At 37.4% G+C, this 17,674-nt stretch overlaps 1 protein-coding gene and 2 long non-coding RNA genes across 3 annotated transcripts; all 3 read left to right on the top strand.

Moving 5' to 3' along the window:
• The first annotated feature begins 139 nt into the window (after positions 1 to 139).
• LOC150083453 (uncharacterized) lies at positions 140 to 3,898 on the top strand. Its single transcript, XR_016547172.1, has 4 exons — positions 140 to 301; positions 1,829 to 1,884; positions 3,487 to 3,593; positions 3,860 to 3,898. It is a non-coding gene; the product is annotated as an uncharacterized LOC150083453 (long non-coding RNA).
• Positions 3,899 to 5,140: 1,242 nt separating this feature from the next.
• LOC150083452 (uncharacterized) lies at positions 5,141 to 6,779 on the top strand. The gene is made up of 2 exons (XR_016547171.1): positions 5,141 to 5,187; positions 6,634 to 6,779. It is a non-coding gene; the product is annotated as an uncharacterized LOC150083452 (long non-coding RNA).
• A 3,410-nt stretch (positions 6,780 to 10,189) lies between these two features.
• LOC150083451 (uncharacterized) lies at positions 10,190 to 15,391 on the top strand. Its single transcript, XM_090377297.1, has 6 exons — positions 10,190 to 10,301; positions 11,459 to 11,514; positions 11,609 to 11,716; positions 13,451 to 13,489; positions 14,913 to 14,957; positions 15,305 to 15,391. The coding sequence occupies exons 1-6, from the start codon at positions 10,208 to 10,210 to the stop codon at positions 15,344 to 15,346; spliced, it is 384 nt and encodes a 127-aa protein (XP_090233423.1). The 5' UTR covers positions 10,190 to 10,207; the 3' UTR covers positions 15,347 to 15,391.
• The last annotated feature ends 2,283 nt before the right edge of the window (positions 15,392 to 17,674 follow it).

Raw genomic sequence — 17,674 nt, 5'->3', positions numbered from 1 at the left:
ATGAGTAAAAATCTAATTTCCCCCACTGCCTGAAATCTAAAACACATTTCCTGTTGTATTATTCGTCGTTTTGGCTATTGCACCCAGGAAAATCTCAGAGAGTATATATAATACTGCAAACTCTTCTGTTCAGACCAGGAATATCTCTCTGATTATAGCTCCAGTAGTTACTACAGTAGTCTTGTATCAGCGAACATGGCACCCGTCTCCTTCATAGTTTTGTCATCCGCAGTGCTGTTGTATTTCACAACTGAGGTTGCTGGAAATGAGGCATTGAAGAAATTGTCAGATGCTGCCTGTAGTAAGTAGAGATCCCTTGTTCTTTAAGTTTATTTGATGTGGTAACATTAGAAAAATATTCGTTAAATGTTACATTTCGTTTTTCAACGCCCCGTGTTAGAGCAAGTGGTCATCTAGAATTTAGGAGGGCATATTTTGGCTATAAAGTCAGAAGAAGTGATGGTTCATATGTACAAGATACGCATCTCACTGAAACTTTCAAGTTCTTACTCTTTTGGGTTAAAGAAGTTGTAATTCTCGGATTACATCACACGCCAAGGTTTACTAATAATTTTGCAGATTGTGAAGGAACCATTCAGTTGCTGTTTGTTTTTAATAACTTCGTTGAAGGGTACACAGTTAGTACACAAATTATCGAATGAATAATAATAATAATAATAAGAAGAAGAAGAAGAAGAAGATAATATTAAAATTAAGTCAGATGCATGAATAATCCTTATTCAAAAACACCACAGGAATTTTTCAAAAATAGATGTGCAACCGAATTATCTAACATAAATTAAAAAGAGAAAATCATCATCCATTTAGGAGAGGCAGAAGCACAGAGGCATTTTGCACTTAGAAATAGAGTCAATAATAGCATCAGTGGTAGTACTTATGATCGACGTCAATCCTGGTCGATGTTGGCAATTTTTTACATGCTTTTAAATGTAGAAATACTTTAGTTTTCATCAGCTGAGCTCTATTATTTATAAACGTGTTCCAAAGGTTGGCGCAGAGCACGGTTTTGATGTGATGTTAGGGATGGCAAGACACGTAGGGTCGAGAAATGCAGGGTCCCATAGTTTTTTATGGATGCTTCGGGGTGAGGCAGTTCAAATTTCTACAGAATAACCTAACTGAAACAGGCTGTAAAATATTTCATGATGACCCCTTGATTATGAATTTTGCGCAGGTTTATTTGAAACCTCAGAGTTCTCTTAAGGTTTTGGAGTATTATAATTGGACAGTGAGGTTCATACCGCGGTTTTCCCTAAGAATTTTACACTGGGAAGCAGTAATTTTTCGTTATAGCCAAATGTAGTCATGATAGATTATCGGTAGCACCCGACCCACTAGGGGAAAAGATATATCTCGATTTTTTTAAAATTTATTAAGAGGGGGAAAATTTGGAATATTCACAAAATGTGTCGAGGCAGCCGTTCAGATTTTCCAAGTTTGTCTGTCTAACTTGCTGATCACTCAAGGCAGTGTGAAGCACATGGAAACTCATCTTATAACAAGTTTAGGAACACAACTTGCAATCCTCAGCAAGGCTCCATCACTCTGTGTCCTTTTTTTCTCCTAATTTACTAATGCATATATAGTATACCTTTATATAAATGGCATACTTCGTGAACCATATTATACAATTCTATAAGCGGTTGTAGTACTATTTTCATAAAGACCTCGCTAGATTCCATCTATCGCATGATGCTACCAGGATAACTTAGAGTATTTACTACTTGTGCTGATGAGCCTGATTAGGATTATATATCACTATTTTATACCTTTATTCTGAAAACTCACGCTATTCAATCCTTTGCAGAAGACCCACAACTCAGAGGACAACTCTTTACATGTTACGGCACGTTTCCTGGACCCGTAAGTAATTCCAACTATTGCTAACGTCTTTTATTACTTTTTTCTTCAATAATTGTCAAAGTTCGTTCATTCTATTAAACTGCTTGAAACTGAAATTTCGCCTAGGAGCAGGAGCATCACTTTTAAAATTCTCTAAATTATTGTTAAGTTTTAAATAGGTGAAATTTTAATATTAATTAGTAATAATAAGCGCATTTGGCATCTGACAAACAAACAGTACAAGTGGCCATCAACTGAATACTGCTAATTGGCCTACGTAGTAGGCCAATTAACGGATTCAGTAAAAAAAAAACTTTAGCACCAAAAAACGTCTGTGCTAAATATCTTTGTAGACATTTAGAGATGGATTATTTGTTGGCTAAAGGGACAAGATATGTGACTTTCTCCTAGTCACATATCTTGCCCCTTTAGCCAACTAATGGATTATGGAAATATCTTCATAATCAATGTTCTTCCTGACTGTACTAATGAGCATCATTAAAAGACCACTGAGAGAAATGTAGCAGCATTTTCTCCACCCATTATGCGATCCGCGAAATCCAATTGCATGCAGCTTCCTAAGTATCATCCTTGTACTTGAGAGATCAATTCCTGTGGCTTTCTTGAACTCCTTGTTGGCAGTATTCAAAAAGGTCTAGCAGGATCTACTATCACATGTCTAAGCTCCCTGCAGTCTCTTTCGGTCAATTTCTATGGTTTACCCGAAACTTTCCCGTCTGTACTGGCACCAGGACATTTCCATTTGGTGATTACGTCAGCCAACATTATTTTCCGGTGCTGTAGTTTTGCTGCAATAGCAGGAAGAGCTCGAATGTCTAAATGGTTTCTTGTGATGACTGCACTTTGGAAGTCGCTAAGATGGACGCCTCAACTCCATATATTTTAAATCGTTTCTAACACAGCTGCTTTTATATATATTCCTGATAGGAGGATAGAAGTACTGGTTTATTTTTTTTCCAAATCCAAGGATTTATGGATATGTTTTCCAGTAAATGACTTTTGGGTTATACAATTTCAATGATGAATTATCATTTCAATGGAGTCGTCAATTATTGACCTTCTGTGAATAGTTTTCATCAGAGATTCAGTAAAGTAAATAATTTTTCCCTATCTAACCATCTTCAAAAGTTTCTCTGTTCCACGGGATGTTTCTTCATAGATATATCAACTTAGTGGTTCCTTATTATGTCAACTAACGAATGACCGATATGGCATGCCGCATTAAAACACTATTGAATCTTTTTACGACAAAATGGCATTTTATAACTTTCGGCGTACCCCCTACTCCCCCTCACACTTTCAGATTCCTATTTCTTTGCTTCTGCACGTTGAATCCAGATCCAGTTTCGGGATTCTTTCAGAGTATAGCCTATAAGTATTTAGAAATACACGCTTTGTTTAAAAATACAGATAAAGATTGTACCTCCAACGTACGCTGTCCCCAACTCGATAAGTATCTTTGTCCACTACTGTAATACTGATTGTTCTTAAGTGCGTTCTTAAATACTTTTCCCAGTTCCCAGTGCTATCGCATCGTATTATTTATTAGTGAACAAGTAATTTTCAAATATATAATGATTTAGCCGAGCACGTTTCCTACAGGTGTTACAAGGAATACAAGAATGTATGAACGAAGGGGCCCCAGAAGCAGCAGGAGACAGGCCAGGGGAACAGAAGCTCTTTGTAACGACCCTGCAGTAAAGGAAAAGGTATCGATTTTTAATTACATTAAATTAAAATATAGAAGATATTCTCATCCGTGTCATTAATCTTAATTGTCCAAATTCATTTCTATAAATTGAGCTGAAAAATGATTCGTGAAATATTCTCAACAGAAATCTGCATTAAAGTAGTGATAGTATTTAACAAAAGGAAAATTTATTTGAGATTTTCCATTTTTTGCCTAAAAGTTTCCATTTTTTTTCTTCTGGAGTCCCTAACAACATTTAGTTAATGTCATGATGTTCTTTTACAGGTCGAAAGTTGCATCGGGGCAAAGAAAGATGCAGTAAAGGTAAGAACAGTTGTTTAAAATGTTTAATTTTATTGTGAAGGAGTCAATGGTGTTCAATTAAAATATTAAAGCTTAATGGTTTGTAGTTAAAGATGTTTGATTCACAGGGTCATGTGGGTCAATCACAATCCTCCTCAGAATGCAAAGTTATTAGGGTGTATTTCCATGGATTAGATACATGACATTGTTTCGGCTCATGAAATCATTTTGCATAACTCCATACGTGCATAACTCATTATATATTTTGAATTATTAACCCATTATCACGATTCTTTGGTTCTCTTTATGAGAAAGAGCAGAGCTTTTGAATTTTGTTAGAATGCGTATGATTTAGTAGGAAGAGTTGCCAAAAGTAGGAATTGGGAGAGGAGCGTCAAAATTCATGGAAAGTTCGAGATGCCGGTGAACAGAAGGCTGAAACCATAGACACCTTCTACACAGAACTTGCTTCAGTGTCTCCACAAACTGAGCCAGTAACAGCACACAGAAAGCTACCTATGTGCGCCAAAGCAGCTAAGGATATGAAGTGCTAGTATATTGTTTCTTTAAATTCCGGGTATTCTATAGTCCATTTGACTGTTTGTTGTACAAAAACCCCGAGTTTCCAAGAGAAAAACCATGCTACCCTCGCGTCAGACCAACCATCTCAGCCACGTTGTGAAAAAAGCCCAAAAAAATTCCTTGCGACATTGATAGGATTCGAACCTTTTCCACCTGGTGTCCGGAAGTTTGGTTATATCAGCTGTGCTACTCGCGAGGACTAAAATCTAACTAACTGGATTTCTGGTAATAAATTCCTCTGCTGTCGACAAAATTTTCGCTGATCCTAGAATACACACAGACATAATAAAAGGACTCTTGATCTCCTTTAGCGGCTTAGACACTAAAGGTGATCAAGAGTCCATTCTTCATGTCTGGAAATGGTCCGAAAGTGGAACATAGTATAATTGTGTTAGTATAGAATAAGAGAGAAGAGATATTTTACGGCAGATATTTTATATAAAGCATCTGTGTAAATCGTGATAATGTAAAAGCAACTTTTTATCGATCACAAATTCAAAGTTTAATATGAATGAAATGAAATAGTTTTTATTGTAAATAAGTCTATATGAGCTACAATAATCGCCTGTTTGCGAAATCACAATTGGGTTATTCAGTAATTTATTTACAAATACTTCAATTAATTTTCATGTGAATATCTTTGTGCAATAAACTTGTTAACCGAAGGATGTTTTTTATTTCAGTCTTCATTATCTGGCGATGAAACAAAACAGATGATGTCAGCAGTGGTAAGGCCTTTTTTGATTAAACATTTAAAGAAAATGCAGAATTCTACCTGTACTCGAAGAGTTTAAATATAACTAAGAATACTGTACATTTCGTTCTGACAGCATGATTATTACTAAAAGTTTATATGGAATCTGAAATAGTTACATTGGATGATTAGTGGTACTAAACTGCAAATAATTGGACAGATTATGTTTCCTTACAGCGAAAAATAAAAACATTTTAAAAAGAAAATTTTAATCTCTTGAGAAAACAATTACACAAAGCTTTGATCAAGATGATGATGTATCATGAACGCTTAATGTGTCATGCAGTGTCGTCTCGGCACTATGAAAGCAGTTTCAGGGGACATGACCGATCACAAGAAGAGCTGGCCAAAGTCGCCCGAGAGCTACATCAACTAGAAGAGACTGCTCTCTGGTTCTAACAGCAAGATGGAAACCTACAATGTCCTGTTATCAACTGTCTCTTCAGGTTTCTGCGGCCACAGATGAAAACATTTCCAACCGGATTGTATTAAAAAGGCTCAATTCAAGTGGACTCTACATAAGGAAGCCAGTGGTTTGTATCCCATTATCCGCAGACCACCGCACAGATCGTCGAAACTGGTGCAAAGAATATGTAACTTGGAGCCCTGACAAATGGAGTACAGTTCTGTTCTCTATTGAGTCACATTTTAGCCTACAAACAGATCCTAGACGTTATTTCATCTGGAGACAACGAGGAATGCAGTACCATCCCTCTAACATGAGAGAAAGGGACAATTACGGTGGAAGTGGTGTTCTCGTGTGAGCAGAATTACCGAGAACAAATCCTCAAACCCTAAATGCGACTTTTTAGGGTTGCGGTTGACCAAAATTTTCTTTTCATGCACGATAAAGCTACTGCACATAAAGCTCAATTGGTGGAGGAATATCTTGAAATTGATGATATCCAGCGACTGCTTGGCCATCACGATCAGCAAACTTAAATCCGATCGAACACGTATAGGACGCTCTTGGGCATCGCATTGCACGCCGACAGTCAACTCCTCGGTCACTTGGTGGGCTAAGGTCTGCACTGATGGAAGAGTGAGATTTGTTGCCACATAATCTTATAGCCATCTTTATCGAGAATGGTTCACCGCTGTCAGGCCTGTTTAGTCGTTTCGAAGGAATCATACGCAGTACTGATATCATGTGACCATATTTGTAAGCATCGTGTGTCGACTTCTGTAATGTGACCTTTTTGGTAATTCTTATAAACCCCTATAAATGTCTTTTATACCTGTCCGACGTTCCTTGCTGTCTGCTCATTTCACCGTTATTCTAAAATACTTTGCTCCATAACTTTCTCACAAGTTGAAACAAAAAATATCATTTTACTGCACCTGCTAATGAATTGTTCATATATGAGAAATATTCCCTAATACTCTCTAATACTTTCTTTTTTTTTCTTTTTGTGTACAGGAGTGCTTCATGGACGTCGCCAAACAGTTCAGTGGATAAAAGCATTATATGATGACGTCTGTACACTAAATATATTGGTTTTATTGGATGTTTGCAAACATGTACTTCGATTTCTCAGATTAAATAAAACTTATTTCTGATCATTATCCAGAATGTATTAACTGTCAGTGGAATCAACGAGAATGCACTTAGTGATTGTTATATTGACACATAAAAGTTTTAAAAAAACAGGCTAATTAATCATTCAGTTCTTTCAATTTAGAGAAGACCCAACGCACTGAAGCCTAATGAATTCTAGTCAAAATTAACAGCGACCGTTGTTTTCGAAATTTTTCTATTCTTATCTTTTTAATTAATTATTTTTGTTGTATTAAACGCGGAGGATTTAATTTAATATCTTATTTTAAATGCACTATTTATTTCAAAGTTTTTTAAAGAATGTTTATGAAATTTCTCAGAGGTAAAATTCTATTCATCTATACACATATTTAGAAAATAAATGGTATAATTCGTCAATATTTATCGTGGCAAGTTAAACATTGGGTTTTAAACTTGTTATAAAAAGATATCTACATCTATTTAACTGTGCTTTAAAATAATAACCTATTTAGGATATTCAGGAGTGTTTAATCTATTTAGGATACGCTCTTCAGGAGTATTTAATCGAAAATAACAAGTTGTAACATTCAGGGTGTTTTAGTATCTTAATAAATACGACGCACATTTTAGCAGTTCGAATAAGAGACTCATTTACTCCTGCAGAATAGGCTGTGTTTTTATTAAAGAGAATTCCTTCATTGTTTTGATGCATATACACTCAGGGATCACTGAATTGAAACCACCTACCTAATACCGTGTTGAACCATCATTCGCACAGATAGAGACGGCTGTTATCTGTGCGAAAGGTGGCCCAACGCGGTATGCGCAGATAACAGCCGCTATTCGCCTAGGTGTCGACTCCATTAGATGTCTGAAGAAAGAAGAGATTTGCTGTAGATCGACTTTTACGCATTCCGATTCCTCCTCCTCCTCCTCATGCAGTCTTGCTTCATAATAGCAAAGAATTTACAGCAGTTCCTGTGTTTCATTCAGTTGGACATAAAGAAAGTCATGAAAGCATGTCTAAGTTTCTACATGGTTTAGTTAGGTTACGTTAGAATCTTCAGGCGTGCTGTCTGCAAGGCTTACCACAGTGTCGGAATAGATGACGGTTGCGTATCCATACGCCTCAGCTTCCATTCCGAAACATCCCTCATGTGGTCAACTGGATTGAGGTCAGGCAAATTTGAATGCTAATCAAAATAGGTGATATCTTCACTGTTTTCCTCAGACCACTCCTATACTGTTTGAACCCAGTGACACGGCGAAATGTCGTCTTGAAAGATCCCTTTTCTGTCCGGGAAAACATGGCAGGGTGCACATGGTCTTCTAAGAACAGCCGGTACACCTCACCAGTGAAACGTTGGTCCATATGCACCAGGGATCTTAGATTTTGCCAGCAAAGCACACCCCATATTATCCAACCGCCGCTACCTACCAGGATAGGAGCATCATACACATGATTCCAAAAACTCGTGTCTTTAGAGTCATGTGCATGATGAGCCACACATGAAGGCGTCAGTCGGACTGTTGCACCAAATATTTGGACTCATGCGACCAGCATACTCGTTTCCAGTCCTCCAGTCTCTAACCAGCGTGTTGTTGACACCACAGCATTCGCTTTCGACGATGATCAGCGGTGAGGAGAGGGCGTTACTTGGGTCGCCTACTGTGGAACCCAATACGTCTGAGTGTGCGGCGCATTATCATATGGGATATTGTTCTTGCATTCCCTATACTGTATTACGGTTTCAACTGTCGCATAGTGCCCAGCCGTTGAGTCTATACATCGTACTACACCCCTCACTGAAGCCGAACTTCCACCTTGCGTAATCCTTTACAGTTTTGTCGGCGGGAGGTGGTTTGGCCCGTTCGATACCATTCTTTGTACACCTTAGCACAGTGGGTCATTAGTAACCTACAAGAATTACCGTTTCCAATATGGAATCTCCTGACACACGAGCTCCCACAATCATGCCCTTTTGATACTCCATAATCTCTTTATTACCTTCCATTACTGCTACTTTATCACTTTGACTTTCGCGATCTGATGCAAATTACATTGCTCTAACGTACGAAATCTTTGGCTTTTTTACAATGCGAGCTTTGCAGTATAGTCCATTACGGATAGGGTGGTTATAATTCAGCGACTACTGAGTACAGATATTTTCAATTTTCAACAACCGCTGAAATGGAGACGAGGTAAACAAATGTTTGCCTTTTTTCATTTTCTATGTATTGACGTAGTGTTTATGCATGCAGTGTAAAACAAAAAGACGATAAGATAAGACTAAAAATAAAAACATTTCATATCCAAGTCTACCATAAGACTCAACGTATATGGACCTGATATGCTTGTAATATATTTATATGTTGTTATTGGTCACTGGTTGATTTGCGCGTTATGCGGTCAAAATAACAACCACGTGTCTATCTTTTATGCTGAAAGCATTTCTCAAGCACAAAACACACCAGGAAAAGCATGAACATTTATAATTTTTCTTATCAGTCTTAGAACACCGCCAAGAAAACCAAACTGGTTTCTTCGCTTGCCGCCACATACAATGCAAAATCTCCAATGGAAACTATATTCTCAAAGTTTCAATTTACAAGCTTGCGTAATGTTGGTGTTTGCTGTGGTTTTCATTACTAATCTTCAATCATTCTAGGAATTTCGATTGTTCTTTATCTGTATTTGATCAGAGCTAAACAGTATAATATTCTTTTCCAAAGCCTAAAAAGTAAAATTTAACCCTATTATTAATAATTCCCATCTACAGTATTGATTAAATGAGTATCCAGAAATTATAGCTGATCATTTACATGCAGAACTTGATTATGTTATAAGATAATCCAATTTTATTATTATGCAACTTTTTCCTGTGAAAATTGGAGGCAGGACATCATTCAATGGAGTTGACAAAGTGCGTTCGGAATCCGTTCATCAAGTGTCATTCGAATGTGTGAAAGAAACAATATGTACTTTATCTCTTCAGAGACAAAAATTGCTTTCAGTAGACCAACCATCAATGGCAGATTTCTGAAAAGGATCCTCTTACTCATCGTTCACAAAAGGTCTTTCATTGACACGCGCAATAAATAACAATGCATCCGATGTTTATTTAAACGAATTCGTCCTTGCGACTGTCATTATTTAGATATGACTGAAGGTCACATGGACAAGGATCTCACTCCGATAAAGACCCTTCTACGAATGCCACCGATGACAATTCACAAAACGTCCCTCATTGAGGGCTATGTTGATGGAAATTATTAGTTCACCAGTTCGCACACAAAGTGTTTGATGTCACGAGCTTCTGCTGAAACCTGCAGGTGAAATACACTCTCCACTTCCGTATTCCCTCCTTCTTCTCTCCTCTGTATTCAACTCAGATAATATAAAGTCCTGTAGTACTGCCTATTGCGGTCAGTTCTTACTTTTGGTTTAATAGGAATCTGTTATCGCTTTAACAAAATGAACGCTTTGTCAGCAGTTGTTGTTTTACTGATGATCTGCTTCACTGAAATCGATGGAAGCAAGTTTGAAGCTCTGGACGCTGCAGTATGCAGTAAGTACTATTTAGTTTCCTTCATTTTTATATAGATTTTAATTTCCCTTAATAGAAATATAGCATGTCATATTTCTTCTATTATAGTGGTTTATTTGAAAAGTGAAATACAGATATTCTACACCCATATTCTCCTTCCTTTCGTGAAAATGTATTCAGTATCGGTATACGAGTTAAGTGGGATTAAGGCACGGTCAACCCAAATGCACGTACTAGGAATATTCTGTGGACAATAGCTTTATTACTTACAGCTAGTCATTGTGGGTTTTAAAATGATTAGAACTTATCATAAATATAAAAGGATAAAAGGATCATGTCAAATGAAACTGTCATTAACAGCATTTTAGTCAAATATTACAAAACAATAGTTGGAGAAAAATATTTTGCACTCCTTGATGAGTCTGGATCGAAGTACGCGTATTTAGAACACAAAATATCCGTACCTAGCACTTCTGAAAGTATTAAAGCAAATAACACAGAATGGTTAATGGAAAATAACAAACATGACAAAGAAGCAGCAGCTATTAGATGAGAAAGAACTCAAGTGAATGTCCGGTGAAGGGGAAAGTCATCCGACTACTAGAGAACGTTTTGTTTTAGGAATGCATTTCAATGCCTGTTATTTCAACATTGCGATCACTAAAATAGGACATTCCACTATTCGGATCCTAATATCAAAATCTGGAGGTTTTGAGAGGTTACCAGTAGCTACATTCCAAAACAATCGAAATTCAACTGCCATTTGCTAATATAAGAGATTTAAAAACATATCATCACCACCTGTTGGAGGCGGCCCAAGCTATTGAAAGTGACCGTTGTTCAGTACATTTGTTTAATAAAACTTAATTGTTCAAAGGGACAATCCCAACATCTGGTGCCCTCATTTGAATCGAAGGCGAGTTTCAATGGATAATTGTTGGTGTTCCAAGCGTCTTGGAATGCCACAAGTAATTACCAATGCCACTGAAATCCAGGCAACTTTTCCACGCTATCGGAAATCAAGTCTTTTCTAAGTCAGAAAGTTTTTTCTAAAACTTCCTGAAAAATCCACTCTATCCTAATAATCAGTGAAAATTTATGATTTAACGCATTACTGCACATTCTTAACACGCATATGCATATCGTAATTTAACGTCCATAACGCTTTTTCATTTCAGAAAATAAAGACATCAAGAGCAAGGCTGTTGAATGTTATAAAAAGTTACCAGCTGCGGTGAGTAACAACGGTAAATTAGAAATAAAAATAACAATAAAAAATTAAAATTTATTTGTGTACTTAACAACAAAATTAATTTATTTCTTTGTAGATTACTCAAGCAATGGACACGTGTATTGGAAAAATCATGCCAGAGGCAGGAAATGACAGAAGTAAGGTTATAGAGATTGGTTGCGAGAACAAGGAAATGGAAAAGGAGGTAGATATATTTCACATTTATTTTATTCACTTGCAATTGTAGTCGTCGATCGAAGTTACTCAATTGTACCATAATAAGATTATAACATTTCAGAAGTGAGAAGGCGAGAATTTAAGACACCACTGCTTTAAATGGCTTAAAATTGTATAACTGTTTCCAATACTTGACAAATGAATCAATTTGTACAGATAATCGTGTGATGTGCACAGCAAACCACATGCTCATCAACCCATTCCAAAACAACACGCCTTTCCTTCTCTGATGGAGCATTATCCTGCTGGAATATGGAAAGTCCATTTCCATAGAGCTAGCAAAATTCCCGTATCAGAAAACCCACCACAAGGTATCAGCATACAACCCAAATCAAGAGAAATACCTTGCCATTGAATTCACTTCCTCCGAACCTCATTTTGAGCACAATACATTGCTGTAGTTCGCCTGCATTCACCACGGTAGATCGTGCGATCTCAAGATTGTAACTTGACTAGTTACTCCATAGTTCCTGTTTCATGGTCCGATAACAATGGGCTAGACACCACTGCAAATGATGTCTCTCATTTCGTTGGTATGATTAGGAGCTTCTGAGCAGCATCTCTTCCATTTAAATCCATAATGTTCAGTTCCAACGGATCATCAATCACTCGCGGTTTCCAAAGACGTTTCTTTGGCTTGCTTGACAGCGCACCCTCACATTCCCTTGTTTTTGCATCTTCTCAACATCCAATGCATAAATGAGAATCATGAATTCAATCTACTTGAAAATCCAATTCCAGAACATGCTAACGAAGAGGTTGGTTGGTAGTTTTAGGCGCATCAGCAACTTAGACCATATTGCGCCGTATATATTATTTGTAAATTGCCCGTGTTCCATTTGCTGTTTGCTGGACGAAGAAACCAGAGTTTCGGGGAGAAAAATCATTCTATCCTTGCCTGAGACAGATTAATTCAGCCACGTTGTGAAATTTACCCATAAAATTTCTCGCGTCTTTAAGGGGCTTCGAAATCAGGTGTTTTCCAGCTGGTGTGAGGAGGACGGTGATTATACCAAATGCTACCCACAAGGGCAACGAACAGAGCACGTGCCAGTGACGAATCTGACATTGAACTGAAAGTGCATTTCACAGAAACGACTTTAGATACAAAGTTCTGGATGGTACAAATATTTAAATTTCGCATTTAATTGACCCCTGTACCACATAGACTTTGGAGCGAATCCATTTAACACATGTGTCTGAGCGATTCGTCATATGTGGCTGATGACTTCGCTAGACAATAGGGATATACATAACGTATCCCACCGTGATTAGTTTGTTCAAGTCAGCAGAAATAAACTTTATGATATTACTTCTTATCAATTCATAATAATTTATGTAGATAAAGGTAAGCAGCAACCATTATCAATCCACTGCAGGATGGAAGCCTCCTCAACGATTCCTGTTGAGGGAAATGGACCTTAATCTGCCACGCTGGTCCAGTGCGGGTTGGCAGATCGAGCGTATTTAGCAGTCAGGGGTTGAACCTGGTCTACTCAAAGAACGTGTGCTACTGCACTCCCGCTTCTGACCACTCGGCTACATTCTAATCAATTCTCATCCAATGATATTAATTTTTATCAAATTTTCTTTCAATGATATTAATTCTTATCAATTTTTCTTTCAATGCTATTACTTCTTATCCCACATCCATATCAGTCTATAGCAGTTCATTTATATCGGTTTTAATTTTTATTTTCAGCTGAGTGAATGCATAGAAAGCACCAAACCACAGGTTGTAGTAAGTACTTCCATTTTCATATAAATTTATCCTAGCTTTCTATAACAGTCAGAGTAGGGTAAATAAATAAAAGTAAAAGATGTCTTTTCTACTGATGCAGTTTTGCGTGACATAATTTAGCCTACGCTAAACACGAGATTCAAAAACAGCGCAATGTTTGACAACACTTTATTTGTTGGTGTAAAAAGTTATCTGTATTTTTTCTGTTATTCTCCTGAATTGGTTTGTTAGTTTTAACGTATGGTAAGAGAGATACATTACAGAAGCAGTTGCTAATGTACTGAACTGAAATAAAGATTTAAAAAATACAGAAACGCATTTTTGACAATAGAAATAAGAAAATAATAAAAACGTAAATTATATGTTTAAAATATGTGATTGGTTACCTACTGGTAATCGAGAGACCCCTTAAGAGGCGTCTGGGTTCTAATCCCGTCGAAGACTGGACGAGTTTCTAAAGATCTCTTTAATCGGAGCTGTAACTAAACGATCTGAGTAGATAGAATAGGTTTATGTCAGTGATTTATTCAGGGGTTTTCAGCCCACACAATATCCATATAACGGTTCTGATATAAGAGACAAGCTCCGGCCGTTACAGAATAATTTGCCTAATCACGATGAGATTATCAACCTCACTTGGTTGGTAGTCGACGGGACCTCGTTCATTGATTGACTGGTACACTTTTTCTCTTCGAGTACCACATGGAGGACGTTTTACGCAGAACCTTAATAGTGGAGCATTACGAAATTATCCAAGACCTCAGAGTGCGACTTGGCATTGATGGCAACTACCCTCACGCAATGACCCGACTCATCCAAACTTAAAACTAATACGGTGCTGTAGATGACGGTCTACGATCATTCTCCACACCATCCATCTCTCGACCATCTATTCTGATAACCCGTTTCTATTGTTCCTTTGTCCAAGAACGAAGAGCTAATCAGCATTGCAAACGTTTCTTAAGGACAGATTTTGTTAATATAATGTGCCACGTATTAGCAAGAGGATCTGCCATGAGAATTCATGCCTTTCAGCACAGTGACGAATGTGAGCGCACTTTCGGACAATCTTGTGGAGATCTAGAGCTCCAAAGTAACGTTTCTTAAGGATTTTACTCGGTTCGTTTTCACCACTGTCTTCCGGGATTGATGATTGCTTTCTATCAATATCTTTGGCCTATATGGTCATTTTTCGAGAAAAGCCCTACTCCCTCCCCCTAAGATGGACTAACTTCAGCCTGGATTGATGAGACCTTTAGAAATTCTTCCAGACATCGACAGAATTCAAACTCAGATCTTTCCAAAGAGTGGCACGTGCTGAAACCACCGTACGCTCAGAGAATAATTCACATTTAATTACTTTAATTACCAGAAGAAATGCTATATACTTTTAATTATTCTTAACCTTTTTTTTTTAATTTAGTCATCACTGTCCCTGCAAGATAGTGGAAAACTTTTTCAAGCAATGGTAAGTATTTGAAGTACAATTAACCATTTTTTAAAATATTTTAAAATAAAATAATTTTCTAAAATTACATACGTTGAAATGTTTTTAATGCCGAATATTTAATTCACCAGAAAGTTTTAAAATCACTGTTATAAGCCACATATTGTCAAATGAGGATCTGTCTGACCATTAGTGTAATAGGGAAGAGGATATGCAAGAAGATAACTTCAAGGGAGAGCCAAACGTTTAACACGCGAGATTACCTACTAAAAAACTTAATAAATAAAATTCGTATTTAATAAATAATTATGAGTAAATGTTTCATTAACGAATTAATAAATTATTTACTCATAATTTATATTTTTCAGCGCTGTCTTACCAACCTGAATGAAGGACTGAAGCAAGGCTAAATTCATTATCCAAGGTATAAGCCAAGATCCTGAAGCCACAATGACGTTTTTGTTTTGAATTTTTGCTATTTGTTCTTAAATATTCTGGTGGTTTGTATTGAATGATTGTAAGTTCAGTAAATAAAGTAAATCATTGATATTTAACACTGAAAAAATGATAATTTTATTTTTGTTCTTTAAGGGTTTACACGTGAAAAAATTGTAACTTATTTTCACTCATCAGTTATTTATTTTGTTTTATTCTAACTCTCAATCATTGAACAATAATTCAATGATTGAGAGTTCTCAATCATCCTTTCAATCAAACTCTCTATGAAGAGCAGATGTTCTACCCTTCATAGAGAGTTTTATAATAGCAACTATTTCTGTGTATGTTCCATGACCCCTCGGACTCTGCGAGTTTTCCGATTACAGAAACCAGAAGGTTCAAAGTGTTTCAAAGACTTCAGTTTAATGAGAAGGGGATCTAAACTATATCCGCAGTCTAATGGAGTATAATCTATCCATCATTATGTAACTGATATTCCTAAGATACAATATCGGTCATAACAGTCCTTGAAACCTTTGAAGGATAATTCATAACATGGTTGAAGGATGGACTATTCTCAAACATGTATTGGGACACTAAACGAACACAATCAGTTTACAAAAAGAATTTTTTAATATCTGCAATGACTCCCTGGATGGGCTTTAATATAATCAATAATTATCGACACGTTCATCGCATTATTTTCTTCAAGCCAATGATGTGTGAATGTATTTTGTGATGCGAAAATTGCAGTGCTGTTACAAAAATTACAAAGATTCCAAAGAATTGTCACAATGCAGGGTCGAGTGATAAGCGCTAAAACAACTAAGACTGTAAGGCGACAATATATTGCGTCAGTAAATTGCGAGTGTTGCGTGACGATTTGCCAGTTTGATGGACCAAAAACCCCATCTTCCGGGAGAACGAAACCTTGCAATCCTTGCCTAAAACTGAATTTTTATTTATGAAAACCACAGTGGTGAAAGCGAACCGAGTAACGTCCTTAAGAAACGTTACTTTGGAGCTCTAGACCTCCACAAGATTGTCCTAAAGTGTGCCCACATTCGTCACTCTGCTGAAAAGGCATAAATTCTCATGGCAGATCCTCTTGCTAACAAACGCCACATCATACCAACGAAAGCCAGTCGTTAGCAACCTGCTGGGCTTTGTGGCATTACGCATTGTCTTAATGATAAACGTCAGGATTGTCTGGATATACTTGTCATAAAGGGGGAGGGGTGCTTGGTCAGCTACAATAGAAAGTTAGGCGTTCCCATCCAGCCGTTGATTAACGGTTATCAGAGGACCCAGAGCGTACCTCGAAAACAGTCCCTCAAATGGTAACAGCATCGTCTCCAGCCTGTCGAACGCCAATAATGTATCCGGTTGCCATGGGCTTATGTTGCTTTCCCAAATGCAGATACGCCCATCAGCGTGATAGAGATGGAAAGGATTCATAAGACCAGAGGACAGATTTCGACATGTCGGTGACCCAAAGTTGGTGTTGATGTGCCCATGCAGGGCATTTCTTGTGTCTCGCAGTGAGCATGGGTATCCTGACGTACATTGATTGTCACAGATTATACGAACTGATGACCCGCGCATAGTCCATATGGATATTTATATTACATTTTACTGGGTGATTTGCTGTATTACTTGAGGAATACACGATCCTCACCACAGATGTCGATCACACATGGCTCTCCCACCTGTAACCTTTGGAAGGTTGTCGACCGCTGTTTAGTCGGTGACGATAGACATAACATCAGGGAACGGGAGCCTTTAAGCGTCTTGGATGTTTGCAAACAAGGTGTAAAGTGCATTTTGTGTCAAAATGACACCAGGGGTTCCCCCATCTCCTGGATGTTTGCAGACACTGACACCTGCACATCTTGTCCCACGTTCGAAATTGGAAATATTTAGACTCAGACCAATTCTTCAATCAGACTCCCAAAAACAGATTGCCGTTTGGCGAACTGCGATGTTATTGCAGCCGTTTCATATTTTGGCCTCCTTCACCCCCGTCAAAGATCCTTTCAGTCCTACACAAGGAGGTGTGGCTATTGGACAACCAACTCAGTGTATATGTAAAATATGTTTCTCAATCGGCGCTTTACTGACGGTTCTGTAAATAAACGTATTGGAAATTTCTTTTACTTAAAAGTAAGATACCATAAGTTTCATAAAAATCATGAAAGCTGTGAAATTTTTCCCGACTATCTCTTCATAATGACTCAACCCATTTCTCGACCCTGATTTCGCTGTCTTTTCTCTGTTTTCTGGAAAGTATTCTTTTTAGC

The sequence above is a fragment of the Mastigoproctus giganteus genome, chromosome 7, assembly GCF_048544385.1.
Source record: "Mastigoproctus giganteus isolate SK-2022 chromosome 7, ASM4854438v1, whole genome shotgun sequence".
In the NCBI taxonomy this organism is placed as follows: Eukaryota; Metazoa; Arthropoda; class Arachnida; order Uropygi; family Thelyphonidae; genus Mastigoproctus; species Mastigoproctus giganteus.
Note: the sequence above shows the minus strand (reverse complement) of the source record. Positions and strands in the feature narration are given on the sequence as shown.

Coding starts and splice junctions, on each gene's coding strand:
- LOC150083451 (XM_090377297.1), top strand. CDS start 10,208: ATGAACGCTTTGTCAGCAGTTGTTGTTTTACTGATGATCTGCTTCACT. Junction 10,302..11,458: donor TCTGGACGCTGCAGTATGCA/GTAAGTACTATT, acceptor TTTTCATTTCAG/AAAATAAAGACATCAAGAGC. Junction 11,515..11,608: donor ATAAAAAGTTACCAGCTGCG/GTGAGTAACAAC, acceptor ATTTCTTTGTAG/ATTACTCAAGCAATGGACAC.